This window comes from Alosa alosa, chromosome 11 (genome assembly GCF_017589495.1).
Source record: "Alosa alosa isolate M-15738 ecotype Scorff River chromosome 11, AALO_Geno_1.1, whole genome shotgun sequence".
In the NCBI taxonomy this organism is placed as follows: Eukaryota; Metazoa; Chordata; class Actinopteri; order Clupeiformes; family Clupeidae; genus Alosa; species Alosa alosa.
In genome coordinates this window covers 20,582,834-20,600,451 of record NC_063199.1, presented here as the reverse complement: position 1 = coordinate 20,600,451, position 17,618 = coordinate 20,582,834, and the positions used below count along the sequence as shown (strand labels likewise).

The 17,618-nt window shown below is 44.9% G+C and overlaps 1 protein-coding gene across 2 annotated transcripts; it reads left to right on the top strand.

The window, feature by feature from the left end:
* Nucleotides 1–1,218: 1,218 nt before the first annotated feature.
* Nucleotides 1,219–16,568, top strand: LOC125302874 (gliomedin-like). Of its 2 annotated transcripts, XM_048256197.1 has the most exons (21): nt 1,219–1,694; nt 3,218–3,269; nt 4,403–4,420; nt 4,872–4,952; nt 5,182–5,283; nt 5,490–5,609; nt 5,799–5,885; nt 5,980–6,162; nt 6,264–6,347; nt 6,524–6,595; nt 6,757–6,840; nt 6,924–7,022; nt 9,178–9,249; nt 11,147–11,227; nt 11,736–11,792; nt 12,649–12,711; nt 12,821–12,928; nt 13,560–13,649; nt 14,293–14,418; nt 15,364–15,517; nt 15,735–16,568. In XM_048256197.1, exons 1-21 carry the CDS (start codon nt 1,332–1,334, stop codon nt 16,234–16,236), a joined length of 2,598 nt encoding a protein of 865 aa, XP_048112154.1. In that variant the 5' UTR covers nt 1,219–1,331; the 3' UTR covers nt 16,237–16,568. The 2 variants fall into 2 exon arrangements, with proteins under 2 accessions (XP_048112154.1, XP_048112155.1); XM_048256198.1 differs by lacking the exon at nt 11,736–11,792.
* The last annotated feature ends 1,050 nt before the right edge of the window (nt 16,569–17,618 follow it).

Below are 17,618 nucleotides of genomic sequence, written 5' to 3'. Positions count from 1 at the left end.
AGAACACGTTTTAGAGATTAGCTGATGATGATTTCATCTGAGAATGAACACGTTTTATTAACAAGATTAGCTGATGATGAATTCACGTTTTATTCACAAGATTAGCTGATGATGAATTCATCTGAGAATGTTTACAGTGAAAAAGAACATGGAAACATTGATTTGACATTTTCTGAAAGGAAAAAACAGAATTAAAACATTTTAAAAATACAAACAAAAGATGAGGTTTTTATGTCCAGATTTATCTGATGCTGATGCAAGAGTTTTGTTGTGTTGATGTTGTGTGAGAGGCGTTGGAGGAGTCGATGTTGACCTCCCATCATGCCCTGTGCTGTCCCATGCTTCCCATCATGCCCTGTGCTGTCCCACACCTCTGAGAAGTGGTTCTGTGTCACAGCTGCAGATGCTACCTCATAAACCGCACTGTTAGTGTAATCTGCAGCGTTATTGATCTTCTACGTGTGAATGTCTTTTCACAGTGCTGATGTTACCGTAGTGACCTGCCAGGTGACAGCTGTGTGAATACTGAAGGGTGAATACTTAAGTGTGCTATTAACATGTAGAATCAGGACTCACAGGTCTCCACATAGTTGAAATATTTTTCTTCTTTACAGTAGAAAGTACATTACAATCCAATCAATCATTTTTTTAGATCGCAATACAAAATGCTACCATAAACAACATATATAGAAATAGACATTACAGATGTAAAATGACCAGTAAGGCACAACAGTAAAATAAATGTACCTTTAAAACATAATGAAAGTGAAAGGTAAAATAAATGAACAACGTTAAAGTGGAAAGATTAAAAAGGGAAAGCTTGGCTTTCTTGATTGTGCCATTCTCAACCCCCCACCTCACCCCGTTTTAGTTTTTTAATTTCCACCTTCTTACAGACAGCCTCATTTCATTCTCAAAGTCTCATTTCATACTGCTAGTCTTTGCTAGACTGACTGCAATCTAGTCTTTATTTTATCATAAGTGTAACTTCGTTTCATATTTATTTTGTATCATGTTCTCTGCTGTTTCCTGTTTTCCTTGTTTGGTTTTCGCTGTGTGACTTATCAGGCACAGACAGGGCAGAAGTGCAACAGTTAAACCACAGACACCAACACCGTGCATCAACAAGCGGCTGCCACAATCTGTTTTCCAGAAGGCTGAGTTACGCAACCCACTGCTCTGCAAGTCAGAACAAAGACGACATTTACAGGCTTGTGTTCATCTGTGCAGCCTCAGTACTGCTCACGACTGCCTGCCGCTTCACACGTGCTGCCCTCTCTCAGCTGTGGCCCACGCAGGACGATCATCGGGCAGTCAGACCTGACCCCATCATGAGGGAGGAGTGCTCTGCAGGGACACTGCGCTGGGTTCTGCCCGGTGTGCTTTTGGGCACGTGCATCCTCACCCTGATCAACTCCACAGTGCTGCTGCTGCTGCTGCTGCCGCGAATGGCCGATCTCTCCGCACGCCTGGACCACACAGACAGCCGCCTGCTGGAGTTACGCACCGCCGCCGGGATCAGCCCCTCGGACGGGACCCCAGGAGGGCAGCTCAGGGCCCTGCTGGGGCAAGGAGGGCAGGAGCAGCGCAGCCGGGGCAAAAGGAGCCACAGCGGGCAGCAGGGTCAACACGCCCATGGACACTGGCCAGCCGATCAAGATGCCATGATGATGGTGACCTACTCCATGATCCCGGTAAGCCTCATCAGCAGCCCTCAGTCCAGACCCCTCAGTCAGACCCCTAACCCAGCAGCACCCCTCAGTAGGACCCCCTAACCCAGCAGCACCCCTAACCCAGTAGGACCCCTAACCCAGCAGCACCCCTCAGTCAGACCCCTAACCCAGCAGCACCCCTCAGTCAGACCCCTAACCCAGCAGCACCCCTCAGTCAGACCCCCTAACCCAGTAGGACCCCCTAACCCAGTCAGACCCCTAACCCAGTAGGACCCCTCAGTCAGACCCCTAACCCAGTCATACCCCTAACCCAGTCAGACCTCTCAGTAGGACCCACTAACCCAGTCAGTCCCCTAACCCAGTAGGACCCCTAACCTAGTCAGACCCCTAACCCAGTCAGACCCCTAACCCAGCAACACCCCTAACCCAGTCAGACCCCTCAGTGTGCTGCTCACCCACCTGCTTCTGCTGCTTCCCCTCTGTGTGTTTCTGTGTGCTTTAGTTCACACATTAGAGCACAGGCGAGGAGAACCTCGTATTCATCATGAAGAACAGAAGGCCTCGCGGCATTAATGAAACGTGAAACACTCTGATCTCTGATGCAGAGATATCCAGAACCCACACCACAGCAGTCCCAGTGCTGCCAAAACAAACATGTTTGGAGTGTATGTGTGTGTGTGTGTGAGTGTAAAGGCTTAAGGGAGGGGAGGAGGAGGACCTCCTCTGTCGGATGCGGGTGTTTTTGTGGATGTGCTGTGTGCAGTGAAGCGTGACTGTAGAGAGGTTCCTCTAACCCTCCCCTGAGACCAACAGAGGGAAGCCTGCAGGACTCTAAACTAAAGTCCCCCAGAGAGAGAGAGAGAGAGGATCCTCTGCATCTAAGTATAAGTATAAGTATACTCTTTTGATCCTGTGAGGGAAATTTGGTCTCTGCATTTATCCCAATCTGTGAATTAGTGAAACAGACACAGCACACAGTGTACACACAGTGAGGTGAAGCACACACTAATCCCAGCGCAGTGAGCTGCCTGCATCAACAGCGGCGCTCAGGGAGCAGTGAGGGGTTAGGTGCCTTGCTCAAGGGCACTTCAGCCGTGCCTACTGGTCAACCCTCCGGTTACAGGTCCGAACTGCTAACCAGTAGGCCACGCCTGCCCCAAATCTGATAACTATTAAAAAGTAAAAAAAAGAACAGTTGAGTCTTATGTGCAGATTTGAAACTGAAGTTTATTATTATCAAATGTTTATTTGTTAAACGCTGACAGTAGGTATCGCTAACATATTCTTCACCAGTAATCTGAGGTCTATCAGGCGTGTTCTACTAAAGCTAACCTGAGGTACTTAATTAAGTTAAGTAGTTAATAAATAGTTAATTCACGCTGAGATTGCTGATTGTGTGATATACTGGAAGCCAGTGTGGTGACCTAACTATCAGATGGGTGTGATCGCTCTTTCTGTTTTCATGAACTCTAGCTGCTGCATCTTGTATAGCCTGAAGCCCATTTAATGTGAGAAGCATAACCATGTCCTGTTGTTTTCCTCAGACGAAGGTCTTCTCTGATCTGTGCAACAGCTCCAGAGGCATTTGTTTGACAGGTACTGACACACTGGGCTGTGGGGAGTTTTTTCCTCCTTACCAGGTCCCAATCTAGCAAACTTCTTTAAATTAAAGCAGCACTAAAGAAGATTTGCTCTTGGGATCTCCATACAGTTGAGAAGCACAATAATAAATTATCTAAAAATACGTTTTTCCTTTTGCTACAAAGTATAGACATAACGATAAAATATAGAAGGAGTGCACCGACAGCAGTCTTGTAGAAAGATATCTCCAAATTCCTGTAGCATAGCAGCTTTTCCATTTCGAATGTGTGTGTGTGTGTGGGGCGGTGGTGCGGGGTTTACGGTGGGGGGAGTTCCTACCAACCTACCAACCTTCCTACCAACAAAGTTATTAGGTTGGTAATAGCCTACAGAGGGCCCACTAAGACAATGGAAGTGTCATTTTATGAGGTTAAAATGATTTTGGAAACATTATGTGAAAATAAAAAAAAACTCTTATAGACCCTTTCATCAATAAAAACAAAAACAATGCTTGAACGTTCTATTTGGGCCCCAATCTACTTCCTCTGCATTAAGATAACATATGGAATGTTAAAAAGGAAGTCTTGTGGGGCCAACTATGATGCTGATAATGGAACTCTCTTGAAAGGGTCCATAGGTGCCTGCTAGGTGCATGTCAGTGTTAGGTTCATATCAGTGTTGGGTTCAGTGTTATTTATGACAGGTTTACTGTATATGTTCAGTGTTCAATTCAGTGTGTGTGTAATGAGTAAAAGTGTATCCTAGGTAGGAAGGTCACTGGATTAATCCCTGCTCTATTAACCTACCCCACCCTACTGATAATTACATCTGATAAAATGTAGAGGTGTGTGAGGTGTGTAACAGGAATCTTAGAAAACTCCCTCCCTACAGCAGCAAGTTGAGACAGAGCCATTTCCCCTGTGGTGGGTGAGGCCCAATCACTCATCAACCCTTATTACTGTGTATCCTGCACATCAAAGGGAGAATTAAAACATCTCAGTGTTACTTTCACAGCTATGTTTAACTCATTTTAAATAGCTGGGCTAATTACACCATAACCCTAAATATATAATTTTATATATTGAAATTATAATAAAATATATTTTCAGCAGGTATTACAATCAATATTTTTTTTTCTTTTTTGACAGGCCCACCTGGACTTCCTGGTAAAAGAAAACAACACAAAACACACATTTACGATGTTTATCTTTCTCTGATGCTGTTCATTTTTCTCTGATGCTGTTCTGATTGTGTGTGTGATGGTGTTCTGATCGTGTGTGTGATGGTGTTCTGGTCGTGTGTGTGATGCTGTTCTGATCGTGTGTGTAATGGTGTTCTGACTAATCGTGTGTGTGATGCTGTTCTGATCGTGTGTGTAATGGTGTTCTGACTAATCGTGTGTGTGAGATGCTGTTCTGATCGTGTGTGTGATGGTGCTCTGACTTTTCTGCTCAGGTGTGTCTAGTGTGTGATCAGACCCTGTGGTGTGTTGAAGTAGTGTGTGTGGAGTGTGATCAAACCCTGTGGTGTGTTGAAGCAGTGTGTGTGGAGTGTGAAGAGATGTGTGTGGTATAAGAGGCAGTGTACGTGGTGTTTGAAGCCCGTTGTGTTTGACAGGTCCTGCAGGGCGAGATGGAGCGCCTGGACTTCCTGGCCAGAAGGGAGATGCTGGAGAGCAGGGCAGGAGAGGGAGACGGGGTAAGACCAGGGGCAATTAATCAGGCCAGTTATGGGGTGGAGTGGGGCAGATAGGCCCAGGGGCAATTAATCAGGCCAGTTATGGGGTAGACTGGGGCAGATATGCTGAGGAGTAATTAATCAGGGCAGTTATAATGTAGACTGGGGCAGATATGCTGAGGGGCAATTAATCAGGGCAGTTATGAGGTTGACTGGCAGAGCTGAGAATGTGTGTTCCTCATGTGCCCAGGTCCCCCTGGAGAGAGAGGAGAGAGGGGCGAGAAAGGCGAGCGGGGAGAGCCAGGGTCACCCAGTCGGAAGGGCAATTTCTCCAACGAGGTTTTCTTAGAGGGTAAGCCACTGAATCCCTGCTCTGCCACCCAACCACACACACACAGCACAACTCCCACAGATGTGATCCCTCCAGTGATGTTCCCCTGAGAGGGCACTAAAGCACTGCTCTATATCAGATGTGATCTCTCAAGTGATGTTCTCTGAGAGGGCACTAAAACACTGATCTCCTCTGACCTGACATGAAAATTTGCATTTTGCCTGCAGGTCCCCCAGGCCCCATCGGACCTCCAGGTTTACCCGGACCTCCTGGACCTCCTGGACCACCCGGATCCCCGACCAACCAGACCAGCAGTGAGGAGGAGGTCCTGCTGTCCCAATCTGGGGGTATAGATCAGCCTGAACTAAACCTTACATCTTTAAATTCAGCTTTAACTACATTCACCACATTAAAAGCTCAGCCTTAACTAACCTTCACCTCACTCAGTAGTTCAATCTTAACTAAATGTCCTCATGGCAGAAGACCCCCGGTGCAGAGGGAAGGATGATTAATAAACTTCTTCTCTGATTTGTTAGCATGGCCTATACCCACTTTCTCAGAAGCTGGGTTACAGACAGAGGCCATCCGGAAAGTTCCTGAAGAATTTCCCCTGAAGGAAACAGGTTGGCATGGGTTTCATGCTGAAATTGTGAATGTGTCTGTTATGCCCGTTCTGGGTGGTTGGTAAGCTCTGGACTAACCCCCTGACTTCCTCAGGAACCTCAGTCTCCCCAGGGCCTGGCACCATGCAGGGACCTGGGACTTCAACCCCTAAAGATGCTACTGCTACGTCGGCTGGGACTGCGTCCTCTAAAGATGCTACCGCTACATCTGCTGGGACTATGACCTCTAAAGATGCTACCACCACGCCTGCTGAGGAGAATTTGTCCATCGTCCCAGGTGCCTCGTGCTGTTCACATTTGAGTAGTCCTGCAGGATCTAGTTAACCCTGCGGAAAGTGACTGTGTGATTAACCATGTGACTGTGATTGGTCTGTTTAGTCAGGGCTGCATCCATCCCACTATCCCACACAGTGACTGACGAGGCTTTGATACAAACTCAAGAGACACCTCTGCAGAAACCAGGTATGTCATCCCAAAGTTTAGTCATGTGTGTGTGTATTTCCCAATGCATAGTCTTTATAGTGATAATGCATAATTATAGTGATAATCTAGAATTAACATTGAGAATTATGCATGAGTTCAAGTGGTAGCATCCATTTCTTAATGATTATTTGGTGAATGAATGTTCTCATTCACAGACCTGCTTACAACAGACCCAAGACCACAAACAGCATCAGACACTCTTGAAGAAATGCCTACAGTGCAATCAGGTAGTCTAACGGTCTGACAACAGAACAGACTCTGAACTACTAAATATATTGTAGAACATTTGTAATCTAAATACAATAACATAACTACAAATGAGAGTATTGAACTTCTTTCCTCTGATTTCCTGCCGTTGTCACTGATATGTTTATTGTTCTCACTGCAGTCGGGCCTTCTCCCACCCCAGTAGAAGAGGCTCTGAAGGGGACATCCATGGAGAAGGTGTCTGAGACCCCAGTGGATAGTGCCGGTAATGCACACCTTTTACCAATGTTAGTCCCTGTGGTTCACAGCTGGATGGATGGAGACCAAGTTAACTCTGTTTCCACACAGACTTGTCCTCCACAGCTGGCCCAGAAAAGGACTCAGGAACAAGAACAGGGTTCCAAACAACACAGCAAGCCGATGAAGCAACTGCTGTGGACATCTCAGGTACTTCTGATCGCTTACTCTTGCTGCAGCTTCTGCCACTCACTCCACTGGGAGTCTGAAATGCCAAGAGCTGGAGTAGTTTAGTGGTGTAGTGGTTTAATGGTGTAGTGGTGTAGTGGTTTAATGGTTTAATGGTTTAGTGGTTTAATGGTGTAGTGGTTTAGTGGTGTAGTGGTTTAGCGGTGTAGTGTTTTAGTGGTGTAGTGGTTTAGTAATGTAGTGGTTTAATGGTGTAGTGGTGTAGTGGTGTAGTGGTTTAGTGGTGTAGTGGTTTAATGGTGTAGTGCTTTAGTGGTGTAGTGATTTAATGGTGTAGTGGTTTAATGGTGTAGTTTTTTAGCGGTGTAGTGTTTTAGTGGTTTAATGGTGTAGTGGTTTAGTGGTGTAGTGGTTTAGTAGTGTAGTGGTTTAATGATGTAGTGATTTAATGGTGTAGTGGTTTAGTGGTGTAGTGGTTTAGCGGTATAGTGATTTAGTAGTGTAGTGGTTTAATGGTGTAGTGGTGTAGTGGTTTAATGGTTTAGTGGTTTAATGGTGTAGTGGTTTAGTGGTGTAGTGGTTTAGCGGTGTAGTGTTTTAGTGGTGTAGTGGTTTAGTAATGTAGTGGTGTAGTGGTTTAATGGTGTAGTGGTGTAGTGGTTTAATGGTGTAGTGGTGTAGTGGTTTAGTGGTGTAGTGGTTTAATGGTGTAGTGCTTTAGTGGTGTAGTGATTTAATGGTGTAGTGGTTTAATGGTGTAGTGGTTTAGCGGTGTAGTGTTTTAGCGGTTTAATGGTGTAGTGGTTTAGTGGTGTAGTGGTTTAGCGGTATAGTGATTTAGTAGTGTAGTGGTTTAATGGTGTAGTGGTTTAGTGGTGTAGTGGTTTAATGGTTTAGTGGTGTAGTGGTTTAATGGTGTAGTGGTTTGGTGTAGTGGTTTAATGGTTTAATGGTGTACTGGTCTAATGGTGTAGTGATGTAGTGGTGTAGTGATGTAGTGGTGTATTAGTTTAGTGTTTTAATGGTGTAGTGGTTTAATGGTTTAGTGGTGTAGTGGTTTAATGGTTTAATGGTGTAGTGGTTTAATGGTGTAGTGGTGTAGTGGTTTAATGGTGTAGTGGTGTAATGGTGTAGTGGTTTAATGGTGTTGTGGTGTAGTGGTTTAGTGGTGTAGTGGTTTAGTGGTGGGGTCTCCTTTGCTTATCTGAGCTTGGTCAACAACTGTAGTCTACCAGGAAAAGATCTCATTAAAGAGGCTATTTTAATCATACCTGTCAACACTCCCGTTTTTCCCGGGTTCTCCCGTATCTCAAGGTCATCTCCCGGCACCCTCCCGTTTTGCTATTTCTCCCGAAAAACTCCCGTAATTTGCATGGCTATCAAACTTCATTTTAAAATCATTGATCCATGCATTTTTTCTATTAGTCTGACATCTCCCAGGTTGCCAGATTGTGTATGAAATACACCCTACACAAACACGATCACTTAGTTTCAATTTCAACCGTTTTGTCATAGGCTAAAACCTGGCAACCCAAAACCCAAATAAGGAAGCGGGTGCCGACTGCACAGCCTGAGTCTCGTTGTAAGCAAGCGGGCTGGTTGAATACTCCAGTAGCTGTTGTGAAATTGTTGGGAATTTAATTGATTAACACATCACATAAACTGTTATTGAGTGTTGTTGATACACTGAACTTGTGTCCTCGGAACCAAATTTGAAAGCAAGCAGCTTTGGAGTTTTGGAAGTAGGCTGCAGGCAGGCAGCTGGTGGATACATAAGTTAAGGTAAAAGCAACGACCGAAATGCACACGTGTATGAAACGTATTAAATATGCAAACACTGATCCGGTATAAACACTGACCCCAAAAAAAAAATCTCCTGTTTTTGGAAAGCTGTGTTGACAGGTATGATTTTAATACAGTATCGTCTCAAACACAAGGTAGTAAAGTACTGTCTCAAACACAAGATAGTAAAGTACTGTCTCAAACACAAGGTAGTAAAGTACCGTCTCAAAGACAAGGTAGTAAAGGGTCACACACTTCTTATTTACTTATGTCAAGCACATGTGTCTATACTGTATATTCTATGTTCACATTAATTATATTGTTATTTATTTATACTGTATATTCTATGTTCACATTAATTATATTGTTGTTTATTTGTTCGATGCCTGAATAGCTGTCAACAGAAATGATGGTTTTCAAGAAACAGTCAGAGAAAGTCCAGTGGAAATGCCTTTACTGAAAACAGGTAATTAACAGTAAATCACAGGTGTTTTATCTGAACACATTTGAACCCTGCTGGGTATTTAATTATTGTAAGTATTATTGTGTGGAGTATCATGGGGATTTGTCTTGTATCTTTGTTAAAACCCTGACCCCTACACACATTCCCTACACACTCTCCCATATTAATCTATTTTAACCCCCACAATGTCACTCAAACTCTTCAAAGATCTAACAGTGCTTCTTTTGAAATATTTTCTCATATTTTCATTTTTTTTCTGATTCAAAGAAACACAAGAAAGACAAAAAAATAGGTTTCTTTCAAGTCTCCCCATGAGTATTAGGAAGAGGATTGTTGAAGCTGTTTTTGTGTTATGGTGATGGCTCTGGACACTGTATACCACTCCATTTAATTTCTGGAGATAGTTACAGGACCCACCACAGCCCTGTATGAGAGAGAAGGCTGGTCTTCCTTGGCTGATAAGAGGAACATGCATAGGCACTTATTTATTTTTTAAAGGTGTTGTATGTTCTCTACCATCATACATGTCAAGAATGCTACAGAGGAGAGCTGGCCCCTACCTGACCAGGCTGATTTATTTTTTAAAGGTGTTGTATGTTCTCTACCATCATACATGTCAAGAAGGCTAAATGATCTTTTAACATGGAATGTTCTCCTAGCCTGGCTAGCGCCACCACTTCTCAATGACATTTTCTCGTATTTGAAAAAAATGCCCAGATCCGTTTATTGGGTGCCACGGATGTCTATCAAATGCGTCTGTGCATAGCTCATCATCGTCTTGCTTTCCCCCCTGTTCTGTGATTGGTTCCCTATCTCAGGCGAAAATTTGCTCCATGGTCTCCAGGCTGCCTTAGCAGCGTGAATCAAATCGCGCGCAAAGCAGCATGGGAACACCCAGGCGAATGTTCTCCATGTCCGGACTGAACTCTGAATCTACTTCAGTGCCCATTCAAACCTATTCCTGTAGAAAACCCAATTACATGCCTACAGGTAGGCCTGCTTTAAAAATAGGATGATAGGGAAAAACATCATTCCAGCCTATCATTCAATAATGAATACTGAATATTATATTATAATATTATTATTATTATATATATTATAATTAATTTAGGCATGGCTGCATATGGCATTTTTACAGATCAAAATGACATAAGCCTAACAGCTGTTTTGAGTAAGGCTATATGTTTATTGTTAAGCTTATTCAATAACTTCCTGATGGAGAAGACAAACCATTTTGTGGAATGATGCATCATCGTATAAAATTTGCATCGATGTGACTCAACAATCTCCTGTAAGTGACATCACACTCTGTCTGCCACTCGTTGCCTGTAGCTGATCGAAAAGACTTAAGCCTAAAGCTTTGATGTAAGGCTATATGTTTAGCCTATTGAATAACTTAGTGATATAGAAGACAAACCATTTTGTAGAAAGACGTATCATCATATGAGCTTTGCAACAATATGGCTCAAAAACAGTCTTTGGTAGCATAAGTGACATGTCGCTCTGTCTGCCACTCGTTGTCTATGTTGTTAGCTGTGTGGCTTTCTGAAACATCCTTACATTTGGGACCATTAGCCTATTGTTTCAACTTGGGACCTTGCAGTCGGAATTGTTGTTTGTTTATTAAATTTTTTGTATATATTTTTTCTTTCAATTCATATTATTCATGTATTTTAACGTGCCCTGCTCTTCCTCTATTATGTAGTATTATATATTTATTTTGTATTGTGACCATATAATCTCGGCTTCATTTTAAATGAGGGATTCCCTCAATGAACTTTCCGAGAAACGAAATAAAGGTATATTACTACTATTAATAAATGTGGTTTGACATTGACTTTGCTTTGCTCCTGAAAGTGAAGGATTTATAATTTTTTATCTGCCTGATTTCCCTCTTTAGCGCCCCCCACGGACGGCCCAGGAAATGATGTGACCGAGGCAGTTTTTCCACCTTTAAAGGAGATCCCATCAGCATCACCAGGTGCTTAAGAGAAAGACAGTCATGGGGGAATGGTCAGGGGCTTGTGTTCCTGTAGGCTCACCTGTGTTTCCGTGTGTTCGGAGTAGGCTCACCTGTGTTCCTGTGTGTTAGGAGTAGCCTGTCTGTGTTTCTGTGTGTTTGGAGTGGGCTCATCTGTGTTCCTGTTCAGAGTAGGCTTGTCTGTCTTCCTGTGTGTTCAGAGTAGGCTCACTTGTGTACCTGTGTGTTCAGAGTAGGCTCACCTGTGTACCTGTGTGTTCGGAGTAGGCTCACCTGTGTACCTGTGTGTTCGGAGTAGGCTCACCTGTGTTCCTGTTCAGAGTAGGCTCGTCTGTGTTCCTGTTCAGAGTAGGCTTGTCTGTCTTCCTGTGTGTTCAGAATAGGCTCACCTGTGTACCTGTGTGTTCGGAGTAGGCTCGTCTGTATTCCTGTGTGTGGGGAGTAGGCCCGCTTCAAGGGCCGGCCATTAATTACATGTTGTCCTCTGTTTCTGCAATGTACCTTGTAGGTGGCCTGCTTCCACAGATGGTGGTGGAGTTTTTCCACAACATGCTGGAGAATGCAGGTGCTTTATTCTTAAACTCAATTCATTACTCACACACTGGTGTTCAGTAGGGTTGTTTCCCCATGGCCTCTCTGTGTTAGAGGCAGGTAGTGTTCAGCAGGGTAGTGTTCAGCAGAGTAGCAGGGTCGGGTTAGAGCCAGGTAGTGTTCCGCAGGGTCATGTTAGAGGCAGGTAGTGTTCCGCAGGGTCATGTTAGAGGCAGGTAGTGGGGGCAGCCGTGGCCTACTGATTAGCACTTCGGACCTGTAACTGGAGGGTTGCCGGTTTGAACCCCGACCAGTAGGCACGGCTGAAGTGCTCTTGAGCAAGGCACCTAACTCCTCACTGCTCCCCGAGCACCGCTGTTGATGCAGGCAGCTCACTACGCCGGGATTAGTGTGTGCTTCACCTCACTGTGTGTTCACTGTGTGCTGTGTGTGTTTCACTAATTCACGGATTGGGATAAATGCAAAGAGACCAAATTTCCCTCACGGGATCAAAAGAGTATATATACTTATACTTATAGGTAGTGTTCAGGAGGGTCGTGTTAGAGGCAGGTAGTGTTCAGCAAGGTCAGTTTCCCCCATGGAGGCAGCTAGTGCATCCCTTTATGAACAGAATCATTCAGCTGACTGCAAACATAATTTATATCTTCAGCTGAGTGACCTCCAAACGTTAGAGTGTACATCCACTAATAGGGAACATGAGGGGTTTAGGCTGTTTATATGTGAGACTGGCTGGAGTTTTATAATACTGATGAAGCTACAGGAATCTCCTGGGAATATTCCTTTCTCTCTCTTGTGTAGGTATTTGAGCTCTTGTTTTGTTTTACTTTGCTTTCACATGTACACGGTTTCATATTTCCTCTTCTCTTTAGGCTGGTCTACAGACACCCGAGGAGAAAAAATCGTGAGAGGGGACAGTACTTCAGAGACACCAGGTACTAACAGTAACACCTGCAGAGTTTATTTCGGTACAGGCCTACACTAATGCTTTTGTAGGTTGTGTGTTTGACTAAAAGGACCAGACTGTTTTATTCCTCTCCTCAGCCATCCTTTTCTCTGGTTCAACGCAAGGCTCACCAACTCAGGCAGAAACTGAGACTATCAGACCTACGCCACAGCGGAATATCCGACCTACACCACAGCAGGATACAGGTAAGAATATCACACCCATACCACAACAGACTATTAGACTTAGTGGTGTTTACTTGACTAGGACGCCCTACCAGTGGTGTTTACTCTAGTAGCAGGCCAGTGGTGTTTACTCTAGGATGAGGCCAGTGGTGTTTACTTGACTAGGACGCCCTACCAGTGGTGTTTACTGTAGTAGGAGGCCAGTGGTGTTTTTCTCGAGTAGGAGGCCAGTGGTGTTTACTGTAGTAGGAGGCCAGTGGTGTTTACTCTAGTAGGAGGCCCTACCAGTGGTGTTTACTCTAGTATGAGGCCAGTGGTGTTTACTCTAGTAGGAGGCCCTACCAGTGGTGTTTACTCTAGTAGGAGGCCCTGCCAGTGGTGTTTACTATAGTAGCAGGCCAGTGGTGTTTACTCTAGTATGAGGCAAGTGGTGTTTACTCTAGTAGGAGGCCCTGCCAGTGGTGTTTACTCTAGTAGGAGGCCAGTGGTGTTTACTCTAGTAGGAGGCCAGTGGTATGTACTCTAGTAGGACGCCCTACCAGTGGTGTTTACTCTAGAAGGAGGCCCTGCCAGTGGTGTTTACTCTAGAAGGAAGTGTATGTTTGTGTGTGTGTGTATAAATAACAATGCTTCATGCTGGGATGTCTTGCAGGTTTATCCACTGCCTTCCCCCGAGACGAAATCCAAACGGACAAGCCTGTGCTCTTCGGAGGTGCCAAAAAGAAGACCAAGAAGGGAACAGGTCTGCTGGATAGCCAACCACTCCCATGCTGTACAGACACATCCAACCACTCCCATGTACAGACACATCCAACCACCCCCATGCACAGACACATCCAACCACCCCCATGTACAGACACATCCAACCACTCCCATGCTGTACAGACACATCCAACCACTCCCATGCTGTACAGACACATCCAACCACTCCCATGTACAGACACATCCAACCACCCCCATGCACAGACACATCCAACCACCCCCATGCACAGACACATCCAACTACTCCCATGTACCCATGTATAGACACATTCATCTACCCCCATGTACAGACACATCCAACCACCCCCATGTACAGACACATCCAACCACTCCCATGTACAGACACATCTAACCACCCCCATGTACAGACACATCCAACCACCCCAATGTACAGACACATCCAACCACTCCCATGTTGTACAGACACATCCAACCACCCCAATGTACAGACACATCCAACCACCCTCAAGTACAGACACATCCAACCACTCCCATGTACATACACATCTAACCACCCCCATGTACAGACACATCCAACCACCCCAATGTATAGACACATCCACGCTTTCCTCATCCTGCTGACATGTGTGTCCTCATATGGTTTGTGCTTCTCTTTGGTCCAGAGTGTGTGATCAAAGTGATCTCCTGCCAGACGAACGTTTCGGCCACTCAGAACACCTACGGGAGTCTGCTGGTGGATGCAGCCCAGCGGGGGGACGCACGCCTTTGGGTGGCAGAACACTTCTCCGGTACCCTCCCTCCTCCAGCACGTCCATTCCCAATGCCCTGAGCCAGAGGTTTTATATATGCACACACTGCATGTTCTCTGGGCCACAGATTTCATATATGCACACTGCATGTACTCTGAGCCAGAGATTTAATGCAGACTGCATGTACTGTGGGCCAGAGATTTCATATATGCACACTGCATGTACTCTGGGCCAGAGATTTCATATATGCACACTGCATGCCCTCTGAGCCAGAGATGTCATAGATATACATACTTACATGTCCGCTGAGCCAGAGATTTCATATATGCACACTGCATGTACTCTGGGCCAGAGATTTCATAGAGATGCATGTTGCATGCTCTGTCTGGTGACGGTGCTTAAAGCAACACCAAAGAGTTTTTTGTACCTTAAAATAATGTTTCCAAAATCATTTCAGTGGTTCATCAACTCGTAACAGGGTGAACAGCACTTCTGCATTCGCTTTGCGGCCCTCTATCGGCTATAACCGCACTATGTAAGTTTGCCAGATCGGGTAGCGGATCTGTAGTTCGATGGAATGAGACATAAGAAACTACAAAATTTCACAGGCTTCTGATGTCGCAATATGTCATACTTTCATAAAATCATGTAACATACTCTACCTTGTCTGTGGACATTGTTATTTGCAAAGCTGGTGCTGGATAAACAAATAGCGTGCGTGCGACAGAGGAAAAGTGCTTTGGTGTTGCTATAACGTTCCCTCTCTGTGTGGTGACGGTGCTTAACGTTTCCTCTCTGTCTGGTGACGGTGCTTAACGTTCCCTCTCTGTGTGGTGACGCATGACGGTGCTTTAACGTTCCCTCTCTGTGTGGTGACGCATGACGGTGCTTTAACATTCCCTCTCTGTGTGGTGACGCGTGACGGTGCTTTAACGTTCCCTCTCTGTCTGGTGACGGTGCTTAACGTTCCCTCTCATCTCGCAGGCCGGATGCTGGAGGAGTACGAGAGCATGGAACACTTCAGCAGGAGGATCCACAGCAGGGTGTTTGATGTCAGGAAGTTCTACCAGGGCTGTGGACATGTGGTTCACAACGGCTCCCTCTACTTCCACATCGCCGGCATCCACAGGACTGCCAGGTATGCTTTAGAGGCTGCCAGGTATGCTTTAGAGGCTGCCTGGTGCCTACTACAGGCTGCCAGGTACACACTTGACAACCAAATATATGTTGAAATTGGGATAAGTCAGTGTGTATCTCATTGGGTTTTACAACATCTTCAGACCCTACTAATACAGTAGATGTATTTAGATCAGCCATCATTCCTCCTTCAGATGATTTACCGTTTCAATGCTCAGGTTTGATCTTCGGACCAGGAAGTTACAGACGCTGGCAATGGAGGGAGCCCTTTTCCATGAGCTGTCGTATCTCTTCCATAACTCCAAGACCTACTTCAAGTTTGCTGTGGATGAGGTTGGCCTATGGCTGATCTTTGCGTCCAGTGTTGATGACACCATCATGGTGAGCCGGATTGAGCAGCAGTGGTTTTCCGCCCTCACCCCCATAAACACCTCCTACTCAAGACACTTGGCAGGCAACGCCTTTATCGCCCACGGAGTGCTCTATATGACCGACCCTGAGGACAGGGGCATCACCTTTGCATTCGACCTGCTGGAGAGAAAGCCTATTCGGGTGCAGCTGGTCCTGCGGCCAGCAGGGGGCGTTCTGGCCATGCTCTCCTACAGTCCTCGACACAAGAGTCTGTACATGTGGGACAACAGCACAGTGAAAACATGCAGTGTGCGCTTCTCATCCGAGCAGTGTATCAGGTCATGGCCTCTCAGAGGACTAATACGTTAGTGTTTGGACGCTGTGTGTATGTATTACTGCTTTCGGAAATTACGTTTGTGAGGTTTAACCCAACCTGTGTATCATGCGAAGCCACCAAAGATTGAACACTTGAACTATACATTGCAACAACAATCAACAAAAAAAATATAAATATATTTTTAAATGTTTATATTTATGTATATATTTTACACATGTTGTCAAAGACATACTATTGATAACTAACAGGTAGAAGACACATTTGTAGAGTTGTGAGTCCTGTAGATTGTAGAGTTTGATGAAACAATGTAATGAATTCAGCTTTGTGAACTTTGGGACTGACTAAATGCCTTTGGAAACAGCCACAAGGACTTCTTTCTGTTTCTGTGTGCTCACTGATGATGTGCTATGTGGAAACATCACCCTTCTCCAACTGGTATTCAATGCAGAATCAGTCCAGTCCCTCTGTAGTTAGGTAGCCTACAACATATACTTTTTTTATCACACTCAAATCCTTCTGACTGTTGGGCAGCCGTGGCTTACTTGGGCAGCCGTGGCCTACTGGTTAGCACTTCGGACCTGTAACTGGAGGGTTGCCGGTTCGAACCCCGACCAGTAGGCATGGCTGAAGTGCCCTTGAGCAAGGCACCTAAACTCACTGCTCCCCGAGCGCCGCTGTTGATTCAGGCAGCTCACTGCACTGGGATTAGTGTGTGCATCACCTCACTGTGTGTACACTGTGTGCTGTGTGTGTTTCACTAATTCACAGATTGGGATAAATGCAGAGACCAAATTTCCCTCACGGGATCAAAAGAGTATATATACTTAATACTTATACTAATCAAGACCCCCTTCAACATTTTTTGGGGGGATTTTCTACTTTGAAGCAGAGACAAGTACTTCAGATGTGGACTTAACTATCTGGGGCCTCATTACAGAAACTTCTTAACCCTGAATTTCTATCTTGTCTCTGTTTGGCATGACTTTTGGGATTTGTGGTATTATAGAAACATTATGAAATACATTTAGGATTTTTTTGGCATAGACTGTCCTAAATTCAAAAATGCCAACAAATGCCAATATTGACTGCAAGAAAATTGGACAGACAATAGCCTGAAGGTAGTCTAAAAGGCTACGTGTTTTAGAATTGGACAGACAATAGATGAAGGTAGGCTAAAAGGCTCAAAGGTTATGTGTTTATAAGGCTGAATGGGATTTAAAGAGAAACTACACAGTATTGGCAATTTCCTCACTGTTTTCTCGGTTTTTGCTTCTTTTTCGCTGGCTCTGTCATGACGAATGTCTGAGAAACTCCATCACTACCTTGTTCTAGCTGTTGCCTGGCATGTATGTGTATTTAAATGCAGTAAAGCAATCCGTTACACTCGTAATACTTCCTGACACTGAGGCCGCTG